We start from the raw sequence: 24,441 nt of genomic DNA, 5'->3' as shown, positions 1-24,441 counted from the left end.
GAGATGGAAGAACCACGGGAAGACAGCGTGATCACCACGCAACCTCAAAGAACCAACGAAAGACCAAGAGAAGAGGAGTTTGGCATAGAAATGCCACTACTGCAACAACCCCAAAACATGGAGCCGCCGCCACCAGTACCAAGTGAATTCTACTACAAGAATGTTGGAAGAAAGCAGCAGCAACAACGCCAGCCGCGAAAAAAAAAGTGCCTCCAATGTTGGAGTTGGATGGCCAGAATTACAGCATTATTAGTCAGCGTTGCTGTACTTCTAGCTATCCTGTACTACTATGGTAGTACGCCCTGGACCTTAACCCATATCAGGGTCCAGTACACAACAACTAAAACTTTTCAACAGACATGTTGGGGAGTTGAATCAAGAAACACCTACATGATATGGGACCAGAATTCTACAGAGAAATGGGCAAAGATGAAGAACCTAACCCAGCAGATGCTAAAGAATAAGTGGCTGCAATACTTGAACGACAGTGGGGAATTTCCAACCGTCACCACCAATTACAACCTGACCACCGGAGCAGACATCCTTCAAAACCTACAAGTGAGGGATCAAGATATTATCGTGGCAACCATCTTACGGTTAAAACAAAGAGAGCGAAGAGAAGTAGGCTGCACTTAGATAAGACCTGAACCTGGCGAGCCAGCCTGGTATTGCTCATGGGGATGCAGAGTACTGATGGGCTATCGAGCAGGATATTGTGAAAAAGAAGCTGTTTTTCCAGCATCACCAAGACATGATGTTTGCAGAATGATAATGCCTACCTGGAAACATTGGGGTAATTATAACCTCACCTGTGACAACACCCACAGCAGAGTGCCAAAAGTGGATATTACATCTACAATGGTCCCTCCGTTGAACAATGCTACCGGCATGGGAACAGGAATACTATATTCCAAACCAACCGCCATCTCACCAGCAGCATTGGTGGGATCCACAAAGATATCACCAACACAGGGAAAAACCAAACCACTCCCTACATCGCCAACACAAGATACCCAGCAAGTATTAGAACCAAAAGTTAAAAGTATTGATAACGCGGCTAAAAATAGATGGAAGACGATTCATGATTATTGTGTAAAAGAAAAAGTGGCAAAATTAGATAGATGTTATTGGAATCGACCTATTGGATGTAAATCTCAAAATTACATGGTGCTTGCACCAGTCATCGATTTGATAGACAGGATTACTTGGAAACAAAAACAGGAGGCAAAACATGATGAACGGCTTAACGACACCTTTCCGTGGGTCTGGAGCGTTCCACTGATACATTTTGAGGGGAATTTTCCAAGGGGATACACGTGGACTGGGCATAGTTTGCGGGGTCCACATAAAGCAAAATTTTATGTGCAAAAACTACCAAAGCCTGATGAGCTAAGGAAGATTTTAGCAAAAGTGATCAATGCGTGGCAAATAGAATTTATGAAAGCTTACATGAAACAGAATACCATAATAATTTGGCTGAAGGTTCTGGTAAATCCCCCCGATGTCCCATAGACCAAATTAAGACAGGGAATTGGCTAAGATGGGTATATAACTGTACACAGTTGTTACAGATTCCAACCATTAAGGGGACCCTTCAAGCATGGCAGGAAGGAGTTAGACGTAGTAAGGACGTCACCTGGTGGGGAATGGAGAAATATGAAGTTGAAGATTGGGTATTCCCCTGTTTGGATCAAAGTAATAATTATTGGGTTAAATATCAATACATCGCCACGGTTTACTCCAGAGACAGAGCTACTTGGTCCAGTGTACTCTGGAGACCAAACCCTTATGTTACGCCACGGCCCTGGAAAATGATTTGTAATAGACGTAATACCACATGCACGATAAGCCTTGCCCGCCAAAATTGTAGAAATGTTCCTGGCTGGGAAGAATATTGTGACACTTACTATGACGGCGAGTATGACACTTACGGCCATCAAACAGTTTGGGAGAAGAATAGTGCTGGTGTATGGATAAGAGCTTTTCCACCCAACGTTGGATGTGCCAAGGCTGTCCTGGGACATGGAATGTCGAAAAGGAAGCAGGTCCTAGGCCACATAGTGCCATTTGTTGGTGATGCTTTGATAATGCTTGAGGAAGGATGTGCCTTCAAGAAAAGTCTATGCGAAGGACGAGAAGTTGTCGGTTATGAATGGTTGGGACCCAATCGGATTTACAATAATGGTACATGTGAATCACCTGCAGAACATTGGTTGAGCTGTGGAAAAGGAAGAGGTCGGCATGAATGTTCTTGGTGGGAAAGAACGCAAATAATAGCTGGAGGAATCATCACCACTTTCGCTGCAGAGACCGGAGAAGTCATTAAAGAAGGTCTCGAGGTGGTGACTGGTTGGACTGGACATTTGTTTGGATATCTTTGGCCCTATCTGTTAATCATAATAGGACTTATTATTGCTGCAGTGATTGGATATGTTTTGTTAAAAGGAAGTTTCGCAGCCGCCCTGCGCTTGTGTGGGAGGAGCACACAACGCAGTGATATGGAGCCCCTCCTCCGTTAGGGGAGGAGCGATGAAGCCTACAAAGCCCGACGCCGAGACACGCCCTGTTCATTCTGACTTGGGGGAGTGAAGGAAGAGGAAGCATCTACATAACAGCGTACAAACTTAAGGAGATAAGTAAAAAGAATAAGAGAGCACAATGTCCAACAATACTGGCGGCGTAAATGACACCATCTTCAAAGTGAGTAGAGTGGAGTTTATTGCACTACTGTTAATATGGCTGCTATACTGCTGTGTCGGCCGTTGGGACTTACGACAACCACTGCGAATAGTAACGCTACTACATGGATGTGTCAGATTGGCAATCATCAATCTGCACTACGGTCAGAGTGACTTAGGGTTGTCTTTATTCATCACTCACGTCCTCGGTCGCTTTACTCTCCAGTTTGACTGTTGGGGAATATGGCAGTACACATCAATTACAATTTGGATGGTGATAGATATGACAGCAATCTTTTACGCTCCGGCAGTGATAGCTGACATTGTGTGCAAAGCTGTGATGGCCTTGACCCTATTGGCGTACATAGCTACGTTAACTGGAGCCATACAACGCAGGAAACCCTGGCTCTACAAACTTGGACTTATCATAATTTGGGCCTTAGGATGGGGAATGTTATCAGCTTTATACTGGCTGTCCATGGTTAGTCAACTACTCCTGCTGTTATGGTTTACGACCTATGATGCTTGCTTCCCGCGTACGGCTCCTTCAGCTACAGCGGGAATGACAACGTCACCAGAGTCCCACTCTCCTACGGTGATCATGAGGCGGCTCTGGCGTACATCTGAATAATCCCGATGAACACTTTTGCTTGCTTGCAATATAATAGTTAAAAGACTAATGTTTCCTCTTACACTATAGGGGGATATAAGATGTATTCATTGTCAAGCCACCCTGGAACAAGCGCTCTACTTCTGGGAGATAACACCGACTCTGTGGTGCCCGACGTGTTACGGCAACAACTTCCCTGTTCAAGTGGCACAGGGAATAGTGGGACGGAAGGATACTTCTTTTCTGCCCCAGGTACCAACAGAAGCATACTTAAAAATTGAGATCGAGGCAGACATGATCTGGCATTCTCTCTTGATTGATCAAATACGAGCTGACACTATAGTGTCTCCAGAGGGATATATGTATTGCCCCGTGTTTACCAAAATGTGGATGTATCCTACGGGAATAAGATTCTCCACAGCTCATCTTGCCGATGGCCGGATCGTGGCCATTGGTCCTTCATTACCACCAGTTCCACGTTCATCTCCACAGCGCACTGCGGAGGTTGGGGTGCAAACCGAGGATATGAACTGGTGTTTGGAGGCCCTCACGCAGGTGTTCCTGGACGAACACCTTCAATAGCCCGAACCTGAAGATATTCTCGCTGAAACGAAGGATACATCACCACATCCATCTACACCAGTTACATCATGTTATACACCCGTCACCCCCACTTCACCATGCGCACCATCGTTCCCTGACGGATTATCATCTCAGGAATATGAGGCAAATCCGTCTCCATTGGGATTACCATCACAATCACCACTACTGGACGAGCAGCCTTCTGACGGCAACGGCAATCTACAGGTGGGCGGAGAGGAGTACGTGGTGCTGGATGAGTGTCGTTCAACTCCAGCTCCTCCTGTTCTGTCTCCGATGGTGGATGAAAAAGAAGTGCTCACCCTTCATCCTGTCGACGACGACCAGGATGTTTTTATGGAGGTATAGAGAGATCGGCGGAGCTTCACGTCATGGAGGGCGTGTCAGGAAAGATGACTTTAAGCTTGCTTTCAGCTTGTTTTCATCTTGGAATATAATACGTGCCATGGAATTAATATACATGCTGTTGGATTAAACTGCACAGTGTTTGGTACCTTCCAGGAGTAAGTGAGGTCATACCGGACTTTTCCATTGCAAATGGGGAGGCCCACAGAATGAACTCGGTGAAGACGATGGAATATGTCTAAGAATGATTCTAACATGACAAGTATGATCAAATGAAGTATTAATGTATTAAAATTAAGAGTTGATTAGAAAAAGTATTAGAAAAAGTATGTTACAAATAAGTGAAATGGTCAGCTAACGATTAATAGGTGATGAAGAGGAAATCAAGTTCATCGAGCTGGGGACCCTAACCTCAAAAACCTCCTTCCCTCACTCCTAGAAAAAATTGTTAAGAAGTCAATCCAGTCCCAGTCAAAGTAAGATCAGTCAGAATTATTGAATTAAAAACAAAAATCTCTGCCAATCATTATTCTAATTATACTTGAATTACTGTTGTGAAATTATCACCATATAATCTATGTTGATTATGTTATTGGCACTTGCAAAACCTGCAATAAATTTCCAAGCATGCAGTTAAAGTGTTAAGGCTCGGACATTAGATTATTGATGCTTCTTAAGGTGTAAAAGTTAAAGTTTATTGGGTGTACAACATCAAAAAGGCTCTAAAAGGTTAGTCTGGTTTTTTAATGAAAATAACACATCCTGGGGACTCGCTGTACGAGTCACTAAATTCAAAATCTAGCAACATTCCAAGAGCCCCGATCCATAAGAGGAGAGCTGCCATTAACGGGCGTGGCCGGTTCGTATCCTGGTTCCTGAGAAGGCTATTCGACCGGGGTGCGAGATCAGCTTCAGCGGGGTGGACGTCCGGATGGAGGCAGTGAGCAGCTAGACGAATCTCCTCGCCACCAGCTTGAACAGCCTTTGTGCAGCCCTGCCGGGTAATACCCATGGAGACACGAAGGTCGGACCCCAGAGACGGAGAGCTGGTTTTTACACAAACACACTCATCGGAGGGTGAGCGTGTGCCGTGTATCTAAAAAGCGGGATCTGACACCGTCATCCCAGGACTTGGGTGTAGTAGATGTGACAATGTGATGAGGTGTTGAGGTGAAGTCGCAAGATGACCAGCACGTGAATGGATTTAAGTGGGAGATTTTTGTGCACTTCCAATCCCACTCTCTCGTCCGGTGCATGTCATGAGCCACCTGGTGCAATGATTACCACAAGATGAGCGGCATGCATGGATGCAGCTTTTCTTCAGTGTGAAGAATAATCTGCAGGCAGCAGATGGATTTGAATTCAGAGTTACCTTCTCCTGGCCTTTACCTAAAAAACATAACCTACAAGGCTGCATGTGGAGTTAGATTCAGAGTTACTTTCTCCAAGCCTTTGTCTAAAGAGACACAGCCTACAAGGCACAAGGTGGTTGGAATGGTACGTGCCAGGGCGTGTCCACACAACAGTGGGCCTGCACACAATACCTCCAATGCTCCAACTTGCTCCAAGATCCCTGATAGATTAGCCTGGGGCTACAAGGTACCTAGTTGCCCATGGTGTACTACGAGGAGGTACTGTGAGAGTCTTGATGTATAGGATGTAAAACCAACAGGAAGGACCTACGCACTCTGCCTTCTTTTCACTCCTAGGAGCTAGGTGATGGTTGCAGCTGGAAGTGAGAAGACGAGCAAAGCAAGCGACTATGACTACACTACATTGCAACACTACATATGCTAATACAGCCTGTGCATAGCGAGCACCACACCACCACAGTGAGCACCGCACAAAACATTATTAAGGGGTGTTATTTGATTTATTTGAATGGTATTTGCATTGCAGAGCATCACTAAACAAACTAAGGGAAAGATGCCATAACATCATACAAAGTAGGGATGTCTTGATATGTTTTTTGTTTGTTTGTTTGTTTTCTACACCTGATCCTGATCAGAGTCATTTAATATTGCGTATTTACTGATACAGTCTCAATGCAATACTTGTACAGTGCACTCCAAAAGTATTGGAACACTTGAGATTTCACACATTTGAATTTGTTTATCGCATTTCAAATACAAAAAAAAACAAAAAAACAAAAAAACAAAACAAATACAAATACAAATAAAAAATCTAAAATAATCATCCTTACACTCACACTGAAAGCAAATCTCTACAACATGCAATTGCTACAAATTAATTACAACATCACTTTGAGCAGATGGGAATCAGTTAATCAGTGACATCACTCGGTGGAGTTGATGGATGCAAAGAAAACCTGCACCCTCATGACCCTTTCTGGAATCAGTTTGAGACCTCTGTTCTAAAGTGAAGCAAAAATGCCTTGACTGGGCTGAAACTGATGGGATCAATCAGATTGAGACATTCCTAAATTAAAGTGGAATAACAATCAGCGAATATTGATTTATTTATTTAACTAGGTTAGTCCCGTTAAGATTGAGGCATCTTTTACAAGGGAGACCTGGACAATTATAAAGTTTCCAATTCACCTAACCTGCATGTCTTTAAATGTGGGAGGAAACCCACGCAAACATGGGGAGAACATGTAAACTTCACACAGAAAGGCAACAGGTAGGAATCAAATCCATGACCTTCTTCCTGTGAGGCAACAGTGCTAACCACGAAGCCACCGTGCTGCCGATATAATCCAAAAATGTCATATAATCTACAATCTATTCTGAAATGGCTTGTCCACAAAATGAGTTCCTTTACCGAGGTGGGGAATCACACCTCTACTTCTATCCCTTCACCGATACCACAGAGACTCAACGATCATCTTCACCTCTCCTCAAGTGAAACTAAGAACATAAGCAAGGTAAGAAAATCAAAAAAAAAAAAAAAAAAAGGCTTGGGCGCCACCTACAGGCCAGGTCTACTTTTCCACACAATACATTTCTGGATGCAGAGCGATCACAGACATCATTAAAAGAAATTGGAGCATTATTGATAGTGATGCTCATCTAAAGGACGTGTTCCCTGGTCCTCCAGCTTTTTGTTATAGACGTGCTCCCACCCTTAAGGATCATCTGGTGAGGAGCCACTTGCCACCTGCTACTTCATCCACATTGCTTCAGCTCCCCAAAGGAACATTCCCTTGAGGTAATTGTAATCATTGTCCCAATATTGACAAATCATCATCTTTTAAAGACCGCACAGGAAAGATATTTCAATTAAAAAAGTATGCCAACTGCAATACATCTTTTGTGCTATATAAATTGCAGTGTGAATGTGGGTGTTTTTATATTGGAAGAACTAAAAAGAGACTTAAAGACAGACTTGCAGAGCATAAACGTGCCATACACAGGCAAGATTCACTCTACCCTATGGCAGTCCACTATCACATGGCTGGACACACAAATGTTAATATGATGGTCATTGAGACAATTGAAAAACAATCACGTGGTGGCGACAGACTTTCTCTCCTCCTACAACGTGAAACTAAAAATGCACTTCTAATCTCCTCCAATTATCTGAGTGCAGGCGTGTACTAGCTTCCTCCTTATTAAAGGAGGCCTGTGACACCTGTGTAAAACCTGTTTGACATCCTGAAGAAGGCCATGCTGGGCCGAAACGCGTTGGTGCGTATTTTAATTATATAGCCATGCCACAATAAAGGCTTTTTAATTTAATTTTCACAGAGTGCCTTGGAGTTTTGTTTTTGGTCTTCCTGAAGTTTTCACACAAAATAGCTCTTTTTCGTTTTTTCATTTTCTTACCATTTGAAGAGCAAAAATGCCTGTTTTTCAAGTACTGAATAGCACCCCTATCTCCAATTGAGCACCTGTGCGTTAAGATTTTTTAAAATACTTTTTGATTCACAATTAGTGGACCCACGCAGCACTCCTTTTTCAATTTTATCTTTAAGAACACAAGCAATTCACACCTAAACTCAAATGACCTCCAGTGACCAATGACTATTAATGACTTTCAATACATCACTGTGACATCAGTGACCCCACAGTCTAAATATCATCTGAGACCCCATTCAGACTGAGGTTGCCAATCCCCAGGTTTTTTTTTTCTGAATCTGAATGGCACAAATTGGGTTTAAACCATATTGTTTTCTCAGGATTTGAGCAGGATTGGAGCCAGATCTGAGCAAGATTCACTGAGGTCTGAATGCATAGGTGGCTACAATCCAGCTAATTTAGGGATCATAACATCAAAGTCCCTCACTGTGCCCATGCACCCACAGTGTCTTCTCCAGTCAAGCCCTCAGTAAAGCAAACAATTCTTTTTCTCTGGGATGTCTTCTCACACACACATGCACACACTGTGCTTGTTCAGATGTTGGTGTAAGAAAACAAGTCACAACGGTCATTGCAGCAGTATTACTGTCATCGGCAGTGGTAAATTGCAGGTGATGACATGAGTTGCCATCATGTTTCAATAATAACAACACGGACAATAATTTACCTAATTAACAGATAAGACAGCGATTTAGCATTTTACACAACATTATATTACAACAGGAAACCCTGGCTCTGATGGCAACTTAAAATGAATGCTTAGTGAGGTTAGAAATGAATTCCTTTCTGAAATATACAAATTCACGGTTGACTTTTTGAAGCCAGATATCTCTCTGCACTTAATTCATCTCTCCCTGTCTATTTTTCTCTTCATTAAACATAAAATGATATCCAGTTTGTCCTTTTCACTCTGCTAAGCAGCAACGGTTGAAAAAAATGTTAACTTTTGACAGCTAGTGCCATTGCAGTGTCAGATTGCTGTGTTTTGTCTTTAATGAAGATGACAAAAAGACAACAAGAGCTGGATTATTTAAGTGTAGAGAGTGGCCTGGTTTTAAACAGGTAAACATGAATAACATTTACACATTTAACGTTCGGCTGTATGTCTGGGTATTTGTTGCTCCCTTGTGTTCCCTTTTTGTTAATACATGTTTCTTTGTGTCTAATCAGTACACCTGTGTATAATTAGTTCTGTTGATTATTTAAGGTCACACTTTTGTGTTAGTCCTTGCGGGTCAATTCCTTGGTGTTTGTTCCCTTCACGTGATCGCGGTCAACATTTCCTGGTCCTACTTTCTGTTCCATGTTCCGGAGGTCTTGAGTGCTATTTTCACTGTCTCTTTCTTTTGACAGTTGATCTTTTGTTATTAGTTTTCACATTGGCTGTTTGGCTGCCTTTTTTTTTTTGTTTAACTGATCTGGATCTTTGTCTTTTGAGTTTGTGCTCACTGTCACGTTTGACAGTTGTCTTTTGTTTTAGTTTTTTGTACATAGTTGTTTTCTTGGACAGTTTGACTACGTTTTCTTGCCACTTTAACTGTGGGGTGTTGCCACTCATTATCTTTGTAACCTTGGAATCCTTCATTGTCACTGGAATTCATTAAATGCCTGTATTTCACTCACCTTTTGTCTTGGCTGCCTGCATCCTGGGGTCCTACTTTGTCTTTTAAGTGGTTAAAACTGTAACAGAATGTATTCAGGTGGCTGTTTTGCTTACTGCAAGTGGCCAAGTGGTTAAGTGCAGAAGGTTCCCAGTTCAAACCCCACCCCTGCCATTTTCTCCATATAATGTGGATTACGGTCAGGTAGGGAAACTTGTGCTAAAATCAACATGCAGATCCACCTTGGGGACCCCGAGTGAAAAACAAAGGAGCCGTCAAACCAAAAGTACACATGGAACATGCGGCTTCTGTCACATAACAAGAACATGTGGTGTACTTTAGGTCAGTGCATCACTCACCCGGACAGTGAGAAGGGCAGGCCGGTGACTGGGACCTCCTCCAACATTCTCAGGGTTGAATGCTGTATCTGACTGACACATGAAACGAGGCTTCAGGACATAGCCACAAAGGCCATTCTGCAAGAATCTACCTTGGTTAAGGTCCATCTGTTCACCAGGTGTCTGGAAGTTCAAAGCAACTGCACAAAAGACAAGTGTATTAATAACTTCCTATTATACTGATGCACAGGACTACAGTGGGTACTACTTTCAGTCATGTCTGATGTTTGTGTGTATGAACACAGATCGGCAAAGGTGTGAATATTTAGGGTGTTTGATTTCAAATATGTATCAAACAGGCACATGCTGGTCATACAAAAATCAGTAAGGATCAGCTGTTGATAAATCCCACAGGTTCAAAAGCATATTTATGTTATTTGCATTATGAAACACCTTAAATTAACCATATATAATAACAAAAAATGCATTTCTTGCTTGTATTCCCAATGGTAGAACAAGAGAATGAATGAAATCAGCTTTTGTGAAACAGAGATCAAGATGTTTTTGTGTGGTCATAGCGGTGATACGATAAATATTTTAAATTCTAGCGCATTGCCCATGGGGATCCACGGGCTCCAGATAGGGTAGTGTTCATAAAATAGGTAGCTGACATTTTTTAAGGGTGCTAATAAATTATGCAACGTTTCTATAATGAGTTGGAATGGCATGTGAGTCCAGAATGTTTTAGAACCTTAGACCTTAAACCTCAACAGTTTCAGAAGAAGAACTCAACCCTTTTATTTACGGTTAATTGCGTAATTATTTATGTTAATTTACTCTCTTAATGTATTTATAAATTGTTTAGGTTCTTGTTATCATATACACACTATTTTTTTTATCATTATTATTATTCAGTATTAATATGTATGTGTCACAGACATGAACGAGTGAAGCTCTTCAGCATCTCACCATGTCATTTAGACCCTTCAGAGTTTTTTTTTTTAGCAAATGCTTCAGGGACCATTAGCATGGCTAAAACCTTTCAGCTTCTGAGGGGGCTCTGCCCCCCCAAAACTGAAAGACCCCCTACCTTTTTAAGCATTTCTTTTTTCTTTTTTGCCTTTCAGCTTCTGGGGGGGTAGTGGGGAGCTACTCATAAGGTTAGGATACAGTGCTCTCCAAAAGTATTGGAACACTTGGTATTTCACACATTTTAATTTGTTTATTTATGCCATTTCAAATACAACAAATCCAAAAAAATGTTCTAAAATTATCTTCCTCAAACTCAAACTCAAATCAAATCTCTAAAACTTGATAATACCTATAAATAATAATCATTTTTATTGTCAGTTTTCTTCAGACAGTCTTCAGTCAGGGAGTGGAAACATGAACGTTTCCATGTCACTGAATATGTTTTGGACTTTATTTACATAAATTATGTAAAAATATAAAAGTTTGTTTCACCAAAAGATCAAATCTAGGCTTGCATCTCAGATGTACTTTCTGGCAAATTGTAGCTGAACTATTGGGTCTTCTTTTAAGAAAATCCTCCTCTACACCACTTCATCAGCAAGCTGAATTTTATATTTTTAATGAATTTATATCAAGTTGTAGAGATTGCTTTCACGTTGAGTTTAAGGAAGATAATTTTAGATTTATTTATCTAAAGTTGTGTCACTGGTGTGTCATTCAGACAGCAAAATTAAGAGGTTATTTAAAAATAAGTCCTTCAGAGAGCAAAACTAAGAGGTTACACAGGTTTTATACAGAACAGAGGAGGAGTAAATTACCTGTATTTCTTTCAGCCCGAGTGTCTTCACGTTATATCTCATGAATCAACAGCTGCCTGCTCGTTTAAAATCACTGGAAAAACACGTGTTTATATATATAAATATATATATATAAAAAAAACCTGAATTAAAGGAGAAATGTTGTGTTTAACAACCTGGTCATTTGGAGTCCCTGGTTCAGAAGATCGATGTGTTCAATTTCAAAACATTTTTCTTCTTTCTTCTACTAAGGTGGATTACAACTTTTTGTGGTACACAGCACCAGCTGCTGTACAGGAGGGGCCTAGCAGTCAATATGTGTCACTGATTTCAAAATGCAGCTCTTTTCAACTGGACGTGCAGTGCCGTGACATGTCAATAATATGTGTCCAATCAGATTTCTGGGGAGTCCAGTGCAACCTTGGCCTCTGCTCTAGCTCTGCCCATGCAAGGAAGTGTTCAACATTTGACATTTCCTGTTTCACTATGGGCTCAAAATTTGGCACTTCCTGTTTCAGTCTAAACTTGCTACTGAATTCTCACGAGATTTCACGAGATCCAGCTACTGTCAATCTAGGAAGTGTCAATTCAGGAAGTGTTTGACATTTTCTGTTTCACTGTGGATAAAAAATTTGTCACTTCCTGTTTGGGATTCCCTGTACCATGCGTGGGCTTCATGCCGCTGCACGTTGCTTCGCTCATATTATTATTATTATCATTATTATTATTATTATTATTATTATTATTATTATTATTATTATTATTATTATAGTACGTCTGGAGTAGCCCACTGTCTCACAGATCTACAACTCACACCTCTGGTGGAGCTTTTCTAGCATCCCTCTGGAGATTGGGGACATGAAACCAGAATGGGCAATGTTCAAAGTTTCCATTACTGAAGTTGCAGCGAGGAGCTGTGGCCTGAAGGTTTTAGGTGCCTCAAGGTGCCTCAAGGGCAACCCTCGTACACCATGGTGGACACCAGTGGTCAGGGAAGCTATCCAACTGCAGGAGTCCTTCCGGGATATGTTATCTTGGAGAACTTGTGACAAGCCCAAAGGGCAGCGGCCTCTGCTGTGGGGAGGCAAAGCAGCGGGTGTGGAAGGAATTCAGAGCAGCCATGGAGAAGGACTTTTGGTTGGCACCAAGGTGCTTCTGGCGGACCATGAGGCACCTCAGGGGGGTAAATGGAGAACCATCCAAGCTGTCTACAGTAAGGATGGGACTCTGTTCACCTCAACTGAGGATGTAATCCGGCACTGGAAGGAACACTTTAAGGATCTCCTGCATCAGACCGGAGCGCTCTCTATAGTAACGCCAGAGCTGGAAGCTGGAGAATTTTCATCAATTTCCCTGGTTGATGTCACTGAGGTAGTTACACAACTCCGCAGTGGCAAGGTCCCGGGGGTTGATGGGATCCGTACAGATAAGCTGAAGGCTCTGGGTGTGGAGGGATTGTCTTGGATGAGACGTCTCTTCAACATTGCCTTGAGGTTTTGGACAGTGCCTAAGGAGTGGCAAAATGGGGTGGTGGTCCCAGAGAGTCTGTGCTACCTACAGGGCCATCACACTTCTCCGCCTCCCTGATAAAGTCTACTCCAGGGTGCTGGAAAGGAGGACTTGGCCGATAGTTAAACCTCTGATTGAAGAGGAACAATGCAGGTTCCATCCTGGATGTGGAACAACCGAACAGAGAGAGCTGTGTTTGGCTACTCGACAGTAAGACAGACTCATTTCCGGTATGGGTTGGCCTCTGCCAGGGCTGCGTCTTGTCACCAATCCCGTTTGTGATATTCATGGACAGGATATCGAGGCGTAGAAGGGTTTCTGGTTTGGTGGGCTCAGGGTCTGATCACTGTTTTTTGCAAATGATGTGGTCCTGTCGGCTTCATCGGCCGGTGACCTCCAACACTCACTTGATTGGTTTGCAGCTGAGTATGAAGCGGCTGGGATGAGGATCAGCAGCTCTAAATCTGAGGCCATGGTTCTCAGCAGGAAACCAATGGATTGCCTACTCCGGGTAGGGAATACAGTCTTGCCCAAAGTGAAGGAGTTCAAGTACCTCGGGGTCTTGTTCATGAGTGAGGGGACAATGGAGTGTGAGAATTGGCCAGAGAATTGGAGCAGCAGGGGTGATGTTGCATTCCGTATTGTTGTGATGAAAAGGGAGCTGAGCCAAAAGGCGAAGCTCTCGATCTACTGGTCAGTCTTTGTTCCTATTCTCACCTATGGTCATAAGGGTTGGGTCACGACCGAAAGAACTAGATTGCGGGTACAAGCGGCCGAAATGAGCTTCCTTAGGAGGGTGGCTGATGTCTTCCTTAGAGATAGGGTGAGAGGGGAGCTTGGAGTAGAGCCACTGCTCCTTCGCGTTGAAAGGAGACTGCTGAGGTGGTTCGGGCATCTGGTAAGGATGCCTCCTGGGCTTCTTTGGGTGGTGTTCCAGGCAAGTCCACCTGGGACAAAACCCCGGGGAAGACCCAGGACTAGGTGGACAGATTATATCACCACACTGGCCTGGGAATGCCTCGGGATCCCCCAGTCAGAGGTGGTCAATGTTGCATGGGAGAAGGAAGTCTGGGATCCCCTGCTAGAGCTGTTGCCCCCATGACCCAATCTCGGATAAGCGGTTGAAGATGAGTAAAGAGTGAGTGTATAAAAAAGTATTGCACAAGTATTGTCCCTCAGTCTATTAGTCCTTGCTCTTATCATCGTGAAACATCTGCCAGAGGCAGGGCCGTTTCAAGGCATTTGGGGACCACGAGCAAAATAGACTTGGTGGCCCCACTACGTCTCACCACCCCGCCCCGCCACACTTTATATCTCGCTGTTGCATTTGATCCCCACCAGTTTGCATATAGCAGCAATCGATCCACTGAGGATGTCATTGCCATCACCTTACATACCATGCTGAGCCACCTGGAGCATCTTGGCAAATATGTAACATTACGGTTCTACACTCAACAAAAATATAAATGCAACACTTTTGGTTTTGCTCCCATTTTGTATGAGATGAACTCAAAGATCTAAAACTTTTTCCACATACACAATATCACCATTTCCCTCAAATATTGTTCACAAACCAGACTAAATCTGTGATATTGAGCACTTCTCCTTTGCTGAGATAATCCATCCCACCTCACAGGTGTGCCTTAGACAGCCCACAATAAAAGGCCACTCTGAAAGGTGCAGTTTTATCACACAGCACAATGCCACAGATGTCGCAAGATTTGAGGGAGCGTGCAACTGGCATGCTGACAGCAGGAATGTCAACCAGAGCTGGTGCTCGTGTATTGAATGTTCATTTCTCTACCATAAGCCGTCTCCAAAGGCGTTTCAGAGAATTTGTCAGTACATCCAACCAGCCTCACAACCGCAGACTACATGTAACCACACCAGCCCAGGACCTTCACATCCAGCATGTTCACCTCCAAGATCGTCTGAGACCAGCCACTCGGACAGCTGCTGAAACAATCGGTTTGCATAACCAAAGAATTTCTGCACAAACTGTCAGAAACCGTCTCAGGGAAGCTCATCTGCATGCTCGTCGTCCTCATCGGGGTCTCGACCTGACTCCAGTTCGTCGTTGCAACTTCGCACAGCCATTGAAGATGAGTGGACCAACATTCCACAGGCCACAATTGACAACCTGATCAACTCTATGCGAAGGAGATGTGTTGCACTGCATGAGGCAAATGGTGGTCACACCAGATACTGACTGGTATCCCCCCCCCCCCCCAATAAAACAAAACTGCACCTTTCAGAGTGGCCTTTTATTGTGGACAGTCTAAGGCACACCTGTGCACTAATCATGGTGTCTAATCAGCATCTTGATATGGCACACCTGTGAGGTGGGATGGATTATCTCAGCAAAGGAGAAGTGCTCACTATCACAGATTTAGACTGGTTTGTGAACAATATTTGAGGGAAATGGTGATATTGTGTATGTGGAAAAAGTTTTAGATCTTTGAGTTCATCTCATACAAAATGGGAGCAAAACCAAAAGTGTTGCGTTTATATTTTTGTTGAGTATATAGTGTATTTGATATTAATGGTGGACTGAGACTGAAAACTCCGAGCTAGTTTTCAAACTTATGCCATTAAATTTGATCCAACTTTGCCCTCACACTGACAAACTGGGGCAAAAATATCAATTCAAGTAATCTTTTCTTTTTCTTTTCTTTCTGTTATTTATTTCATTCATAAAATAAAAACAAAAACACAAGAGTAATTACAATTACCAAGTTACCATAAATGAAAAGGAGCAGAAAGAAGTAATAACTTATGACATCTGCCCCCATCATACACACGAAAATATAACAGTTCCATCAAACTTTAACAGCCATATGGCTTTTGTTGTGAAAGTGTAGGTACACGGACCCACAACAGGGGGCGTAATGAACGGACAATGGAGAAAGGTGAATAACAAGTTTTACTGTTGTGAAACGAGCACAACGAATACAACAATTAACAATTTGGGGTCGAATCCGCTGGTGTCGTGTGGGCAGGCTCGAAGGTAGGAGACGTCCGTCTCAGTCGAACCGGAACCACCCAGATCTCCTCTGCCACCGAACCCTGGAAATACTGGAACCGCCAAGTCCCGAATTCCCAGGTGGCCACTGCCTCCGCTCGTCGGATCCGGTACTGCTGGCGGGAGAGAGCAACAACACACAGGTGTGGATGCGACAGCACCCAGTAACGGAGAGGGGAAGAGCCGCCTCCACCTCTTGTCAATATATAGCAGGAAGGTGAGTACTTATCCAAGCAATTTAGCTATCAGTAGTCAGCAGTCCTGAAAAGGTTTAACAAGTTTTAGCTGGTTATTCAGTATATGAATGCAGAGAACGTTACCTCAGTCTTAAGGCGATATCTCGGCACTGAGGTGGAGACGCCGTCCTGATGATATACCCCCGGGCTGAGTGGAGTCAGCTGTGTCCAGTAATGGGTGACAGCTGTCACCCTGACTGCTCTCGTATGGCGGCGGCGCCCTCTGGTGCCTGGAGCCCGCACTCCAGGCAGGGCGCCCTCTGGTGGTGGTGGGCCAGCAGTACCTCCTCTTCAGCGGCCCACACAACAGCTTTTTTAAGACACAATACTCATAACGCATAACACAGAGCAGTTTACAAAAGCACTACTCTGAAATTTCATATTTTTTCAACACAGACAATTTCAAGTTCTTTTTAAACACATGTATTGACTTACAATTTTTAATTTCATTGTCAAGACTGTTCCATAAACCAACACCTCTGAGTGAAATACATTTTTCTTTAGTAGTAGTTCTATACCTGGGTTTTACGAAAACTTCGGTTCCTTTCAATTCATATTTACTTTCTCTTTTGGTGAATCTATTTTGTAGACTAATAGGTAATTTTTTTAAATGAGCTTTGTACATAGTTTTTAAAATATTGATTTCTACCAATTCAGTAAATTTCAAGATTTTCAACTGTATAAATTTGGGTTTGTTGGACTTCTATATCCACTTCCACTCACAATTCTCACAGCTCTTTTCTGTAAAATAAAAACTGGATTAATGGAGGTTTTACAAGCACTTCCCCACACTTCAGTACAGTAGGTCAGACATGAAACAATCAGTGAGTTATACAACATAAGCAAGGCATCCTTATTTAGAAAGTGTTTAACCCTATGTAACACAGTTATTATTTGTGCTACCTTAATTTTCATATAGTCAATATGTGATTTCCAGGTCAAATGTTCATCTAAAGTAACACCCAAAAACTTTACTTCATGTACTCTTTCAATCTGTAATCCTTCAATAAATAATGACACATCTATATCTTTTCCTTCTACTGCAAAAACTCATAAATCTTGTCTTGTCTATGTTTACAGACAAACAATTTGAATTAATCCATGTTAATATTTTTTTTAATTCTTTCACTACAATTCCAAAAACATCTTTAATATTTTTACTGGAAAAAAATATAGTTGTGTCATCTGCAAATAATATTGTCTTTAGTAATGGAGACACTGCCCTAATATCATTTACACAAATTAGAAAAAGTATGGGTCCAAGGACTGACCCTTGGGGCACTCCACAAACTATATTACAATATTCTGATTTAAGTCTTACTACAAATAATTTCTCTAAAATCTTTGATAACTGTGGTAGAAGCATATAGGTCTATGATTTGTGAATTCATGTTTATTTCCCTTTTATAAAGCAGAATTATTTTAGCTATTTACATGCGGTGTGGAAATACCCCTTTACTAAATGATAAATTGCATATATATGTGAAAGGTTCAATTATTACATCTATAATTTTCTTAATTACCAACACGGATCATCAGCAATATTGCTGCATAAAAGCTAAAATGACAGCTACAAATGACAATGATTGTAACATTTTGTTCTCAAATCCGAATGACAAAGAAATGTAATTGATGTTCTTGTTTTAACATGCACCACAAGAAGTCTTTGTGGTGTATTCAACTGAATATAGGTTGAAGAGGATTTGCAAATTATTGTATTCTGTTTTTATTTAGATTTTTCACAATGTCCCAACTTCATTGGAATTGGGGTTGTACTCGCTGTGTTACAACGTATGTCAGCGTGCATCAACGTGCTTCGATGTGCTCTAACTTATACCAAAACTTACCCATAACTTATTAGATGTATGGCAGCGTATGCCAGCATTTTCAATACACTCAACATACGCTGGCTAAATTATGAAGGAGTGACAGGGGTGTAACATGACAACTGGGTGATGGTATCTCAGCCAAGCTTGACAGCACAGCATTGTAAACAGTGCTGGTTAAACTATGAAATTACACTATTTCCTACAATCTAAGTTGTTTTCCTGCATTGTTTAGTTGGTAAAATAAAGGCTCATACTGGCCAAAATTATTGGCTGACCAAAATATCAGTAGGCTCTAAATAAGATCACAAAAGAAATTCAAATGAAATATGTTTGTGTCTTAGAAATAGGTCTTATATGGTCTTAGTTGAAGTGAAGAAGCTCTTACCCATTTGGCAACCTCCATTCCACATGTCCTGAGGGTTGAAGTTGGAGGACTGAAGGCGCTGGCCCGAGGGGTAGATCCTGCTAAGCTGACGGCTGTTGTGACGTACAAAATGCATCCCTGGAGGGGTTACAACCAAAGAAAGAGCTTTGAAATTATGTCCATTTATAAATCCAGTGGTTTTAATCAATTTCATCCACCATACCTGAGTCTTTGATGTGCCTGAGGGCTTCATTTTCTGAGAAGGACGATATTTCAGTGGCTGGATTTCTGGCTGCTTGGTCAAAACCCTTAAAGGGAACACTCCGAGTGTACACCACCAGATCGGACAACTCTAGACTCATCTTCAAAACACCTGATAGCTGAAGTCAAACAGAAAAAACATTACATCCTAGAGTGCATATGGAAAAAGGGTCCTGCATGGTAGCCTACGAGGACCATAACTGACAAGCACTGGTCTGGAGAGAACTGACTGTACAAGCAACAAAAATGAACACAAACATGACTACAAACCATATTGCTTCCATAAGCTCCTGTCAGACTGTAAACTAGTCATGCCTGCAGTCTCTGCAGATGACTACTTACCTTCTTGTTCTCTCTCTTTTTCCTGGGTTTGCCTTCGGCTTCCTCCTCTGAGGAGCTGAGCTCTGAGGAGCTGGATGAGGTCTCCTCCATTATGCGTTCCTTCTTCGCCTTCACCAAGATTTTAAACTTAAGATCCTGTAACAACACAGTTTTTTCCTTTGAGTCACAATTCCAGTGTGGTGGATGCGGCAGTGTGTGACACTAGCACATGCTTCCAGAACTGACCTGAGTAACAATGACTTTTATGCTTTTAAGCTCAAAATATATTTTGATGTGTCATTCAAAGCCTGGATAAATTTGCAGGCATTTATTTGTGTTTGTCTTATTTATACATAGCCATGTTATAACACCTATACAGGCCCTGAGGCCCCTTAGTGCCTGTGGTTCTCTCCAGATTCTGCAGCATCAACCAGATAAGAGTCGATGAGTCTCCTTGGACAGGATGGCAGTCCGATGCAGGTTACTTCCCCAGTCAAGGCTGGTACCCATTTAGAGCTGGGTGGACTGAGATTACATCAGTGTCTTGTCTGAGTACACAGACAGGTGGCATGAGCAGGATCTGAACCCAGGTCTGCATATTGGCATGCCAGCTGCTTATCCACTCAGCCATCTGCACTACAATGGTGCAACACCCATGACACCAATGCACCAATGCAATGATTATTTCTGTGAGGAATACAGTTGTGCTCAAACGTTTACATACGCTGGCAATTTTTTTTTAACATCCCCCTGTTCTTCATACCGTGTGTTGCCCCCTTTAACATCACTCAAATCAAATCAACTTTATTTATAAAGCACTTTAAAAAAACAGCTGCCGCTGAAACAAAGTGCTTTACACAAGGGGACATATAAAAGGTAACAAACCACAAAGTACAAATAAAAAAAAAAACAAGCCCCCCCCCCCCCCCCCCCCCCCCACCACCACCAAAAAAAAATTAAGTAAAATCAGTTAAAACAACCAAAACAGATCAAGATCTCATTCCGGGTTAAAAGCCAGCGCATAAAAGTGGGTTTTAAGATTAGTTTTAAAAACAAAAAGTGAAGAGGCCTGCCTGATGTGGAGCGGTAATTCTTTCCACATCTTTGGAGCCACAACAGAAAAAGCTCGGTCCTCTCTGAGCATACGCTTGCACCTCGGCACCTCCAGGAGGAGCTGATCAACTGACCGGAGGTGGCGTGCAGGGGAGTAACAATGAAGCAGCTCAGAGAGGTAGGGTGGGGCAAGGCCATTTAAAGATTTAAAAACAAATAAAAGAATCTTAAAATGAATTCTAAAATGCACAGGCAGCCAGTGGAGGGAGGCCAGGACAGGAGTAATGTGCTCCCTCTTACGTGCACCAGTTAGCAGATGGGCAGCAGCATTCTAAACTAGCTGGAGACATGCAAGGGACGACTGGCTAATTCCATAATAAACTGCATTACAGTAATCCAGTCGGGAGGTAATAAAAGCATGGATTGCTGTTTCAAAGTGCTGATGTGCAAGAAAAGGCTTAAAACCTTAGCAAGCTGCCTTAAGTAAAAGAAACTTGATCTGACTACTGCACTGATTTGGTGGTCCAGTTTAAAATCTTTGTCCATCTTAAAACCCAAGTTTGTGACAGTAGATTTCGAAAAGGCTGACAAAGGCCCCAGATCGACAGGTGAGGAAGAACAGGAGGTGCTAGGGCCAAAACCAATCACCTCTGTTTTCTTTTCATTAAAATTAAGTCAATGCCATCAATGACAGCTTGGAGTCTTTTGTGGTCGTTGTGGACGAGGCTCTCGAGTGGTAAAGCCGCCACTGAATATGTCTTTATTTGCATCAATTATGAAGAAATACAAACAGTATGGCCAGCGATCACCTTAGTATTTCCTGTTTTTCTTGTTCTTTAATGCTGACAAATTATACTGTATTTCTTGTCTTTCTGATGCCTGATTCTGTTCTTTTCTCTGTTTAAGGTGCAGCTCCATCCAGAGATGTGAGTGGTATTTGTGCTGGAGACCCTCCTGTCCTGTGCACCAACAGCATTTCCTGTATATTTGTTTTGTGAATTGTTCTGTAATTTATGTCTGTAGCATGGCCCAAGCAGAGGGTCACCCCTTTGAGTCTGGTCTGCTTGAGGTTTCTTCTTCAAAGGAAGTTTTTCCTTACCACTGCTGCTCTGGGGGTTAGTAAGGTTAGACCTTACTTGTGTGAAGCACCTTGAGGCAACTCTGTTGTGATTTGGTGCTATATAAATGAAAATAAATTGAATTGAAATGGAAATTGTATGGCACTCTATGAATCTGCGTGGAGTAGACAGTTCTCAAAAACTGAGTGACTGTGCAAGAAGAAGAGTGAGGAAAGCCACCAAGACACCCAGACAACCCAGAAGAAGTTAGAGGCTTATGTGCCTGTGATTGGAGAAATTGTGCACAGTGCAAACTGCGTTTTGCATCACCACTCTTAGCTTTGTGGTGGAGTAGAGAGGAGAAGGACATTCTTTCACCAAACAGATCAAATCCAGGCTTACATCTCAGATGTACCTTCTGGCAATTTGTAGCTAAACTTTCAGGTCTTCTTTTTCAGAAAGTCCTCCTCTATACCACTTCATCATGAAGCTGTATAACTAGTGATATACAATGCAAAGCTGAACATGGAACATTTTCTTCAATCACAGCCACAGCGGTCTATAACTCATTCACCCACCATGTCACTGTCTGCTGTCTGCATGTAGGCTCTATTCCCGCCTTTTTACACAACAGTATTTGAGATCACCATACATCTACTCTCTGCTGTGATGAGAATATACACCAAACACATGAGCATATTGTACTAAAACATTAAACTTTATCTTACCTTCTGGCAGCCACTCTGCTCTGTGTAAGCCTGATCCTGTCAGATCTCAGAAGCTAAGCAGTGTGGGGCCTGGTTAGTACCTGGATGGGAAAACCTCTTCAAACACCACGGGCTGTGTGTGTGTTTCTCCAGGTAAACTTGTGTTGCATCAGGAAGAGCATCCAGTGCAAAACTTGTTCCAATTACTAACGCAGATCAAAACGGGAGAAGCTGAAAAGACAACAATAGCAACATTGTTGTGGTCTGGCTCCTGTTTTGTTTTTCTCCCCTCCATTTTTCATTTTTTACTTCATTTTCATTTATATAGTTTAGATTACAACAGATTAGATTACAACAAAGTTGCCTCAAGGCACTTCACACAAGTAACGTCTAACCTTACCAACCTCCTTCCTGTTTCCCTGGAAGTGGAGCTGATCAGTACACCTGCAGCAGCCACCACCAGTTCCACTGGCCAACCTGGATTTTACGCACCTGTAGCATGTCCTCCAGTGTCTCCGTCTCCTGGTCTCCGTCATTTGCAGTGACACTATTTGGTTGTCCAGCAGTATTATAATGAACTGTTTTTCTTTAACACCTGCCTTGTAGCATTTTGAGTCTGCTTCTAGTTCCCAGTACCACCACAACAAACATCTTGCCTTCTGAGTTCTTCTGGAAGAAGAGATTAGCCTAGTATCTCACTGGGCTGTGACAGCCTGCAAATGGCATCTGCAAAGAAATTTGGGTAGTTTGGTGATGTTCACAGCCGTTCACTGTCCTTTCACCTCAGTCATGGGGCAGCACCAGCGTTGCTTGATTTTTGAACAGACCAAAAAATTTGCAGGATAAACTCCCTCACCAAATCATCAGATGAGCACCTCCTAACACTCACCACGTCATCTCTTCGACTCAGAACGTGCGCAACACGTGGACTTCTGAGAACTTCTGAGGGCTTGACGCACACTTTTCCTTTTATACAATTCAGTTCCAATGTAGCTGGGATGTTGTGTAAAATGTAAATAAATACAGAATACAATGATTTGCAAATCCTCTTCAACCTATATTCAATTGAATACACCACAAACACAAGATATTTAATGTTCAAATTGATAAACTTTATTGTTTTTGTGCAAATCTTTGGTCATTTTGAAATGGATGCCTGCAACACGTTTCAAAAAAGCTGGGACAGTGATATGTTTACCACTGTGTTACATCACCTTTCCTTCTAACAACACTCAATAAGCATTTAGAAACTGAGGACACTAATTGTTGAAGCTTTGTAGGTGGAATTCTTTCCCATTCTTGCATTATGTACGACTTCAGTTGTTTAACAGTCCAGGGTCTCCACTGTCATATTTTGTGCTTCATAATGCGCCACACATTTTCAATGGGCGACATGTCTGGACAGTCAAGTACCTGCACTCTTTTATTACGAAGCCATGCTGTTGTAACACGTGCAGAATGTGGCTTGGCATTGTCTTACTGAAATAAGTAGGGACGACCCTGAAAAAGACGTTGCTTGGATGGCAGCATGTGTTGCTCCAAAACCTGGATGTACCTTTCTGCATTGATGGTGCCATCACAAATGTGTAAGTTGTCCATACCATGGGCACTAACACACCCCCATACCATCACAGATGCTGGCTTTTGAATTTTGCACTGGTAACAATCTGGATGGTCTTTTTCCTCTTTTGTCTGGAGGACACGACGTCCATGATTCCAAAAACAATTTGAAATGTGGACTCATCAGACCACAGCACACTTTTCCACTTTTCGTCTGTCCATTTCAAATGAGCTCAGGCCCAGAGAAGGCGGCAGCATTTCTGGATGTTGTTGATGTATGGCTTTTGCTTTGCATGGTAGAGTCTTAACTTGCACTTGTAGATGTAGCGACGAACTGTGTTAACTGAGGTTTCCTGAACTGTTCCTGAGCCCACGTGGTAAGATCCTTTACACAATGATGTGGGTTTTTAATGCAGTGCTGCCTGAGGGATCGAAGATCACGGGCATTCAATGTTGGTTTTTGGCCTTGCTGCTTACGTGTAGAAAGTTCTCCAGATTCTCTGAATCTTCTGATTATATTATGGACTGTAGATGATGAAATCCCTAAATTCCTTGCAACTGAACGTTGAGAAACGTTCTTAAACTGTTGGACTATTTTTTCACGCAGTTGTTCAAAAAGTGGTGATCCTCGCCCTATCTTTGTTTGTGAACAGCTGAGTCTTTTGGGGATGCTCCTTTTATACCCAATCATGACACTCACCTGTTTCCAGTTAGGTGTTCTTTGAGCATTCATCAACTTTCCCAGTCTTTTGTTGCCCC

General features: G+C 42.4%; 1 protein-coding gene across 1 annotated transcript in view; it reads right to left on the bottom strand.

Annotated features, from left to right (window-relative positions):
- Positions 1-24,441, bottom strand: part of plcd3b (phospholipase C, delta 3b) — a 170,289-nt gene that overhangs the window by 38,655 nt on the left and 107,193 nt on the right. The window contains exons 10-13 of the mRNA XM_034194305.1: positions 19,326-19,460; positions 18,946-19,102; positions 18,744-18,860; positions 10,015-10,193 (exon numbers count right to left, since the gene is read on the bottom strand). Coding sequence (XP_034050196.1) covers positions 10,015-10,193; positions 18,744-18,860; positions 18,946-19,102; positions 19,326-19,460 — 588 coding nt within the window. The remainder of the gene's footprint in view (positions 1-10,014; positions 10,194-18,743; positions 18,861-18,945; positions 19,103-19,325; positions 19,461-24,441) is intronic.

This window comes from Thalassophryne amazonica, chromosome 18, assembly GCF_902500255.1.
Source record: "Thalassophryne amazonica chromosome 18, fThaAma1.1, whole genome shotgun sequence".
Lineage (NCBI taxonomy): Eukaryota > Metazoa > Chordata > Actinopteri > Batrachoidiformes > Batrachoididae > Thalassophryne > Thalassophryne amazonica.
The sequence above is the reverse complement of the archived record's forward strand: the minus strand, read 5'-3'. Positions and strand labels throughout refer to the sequence as shown.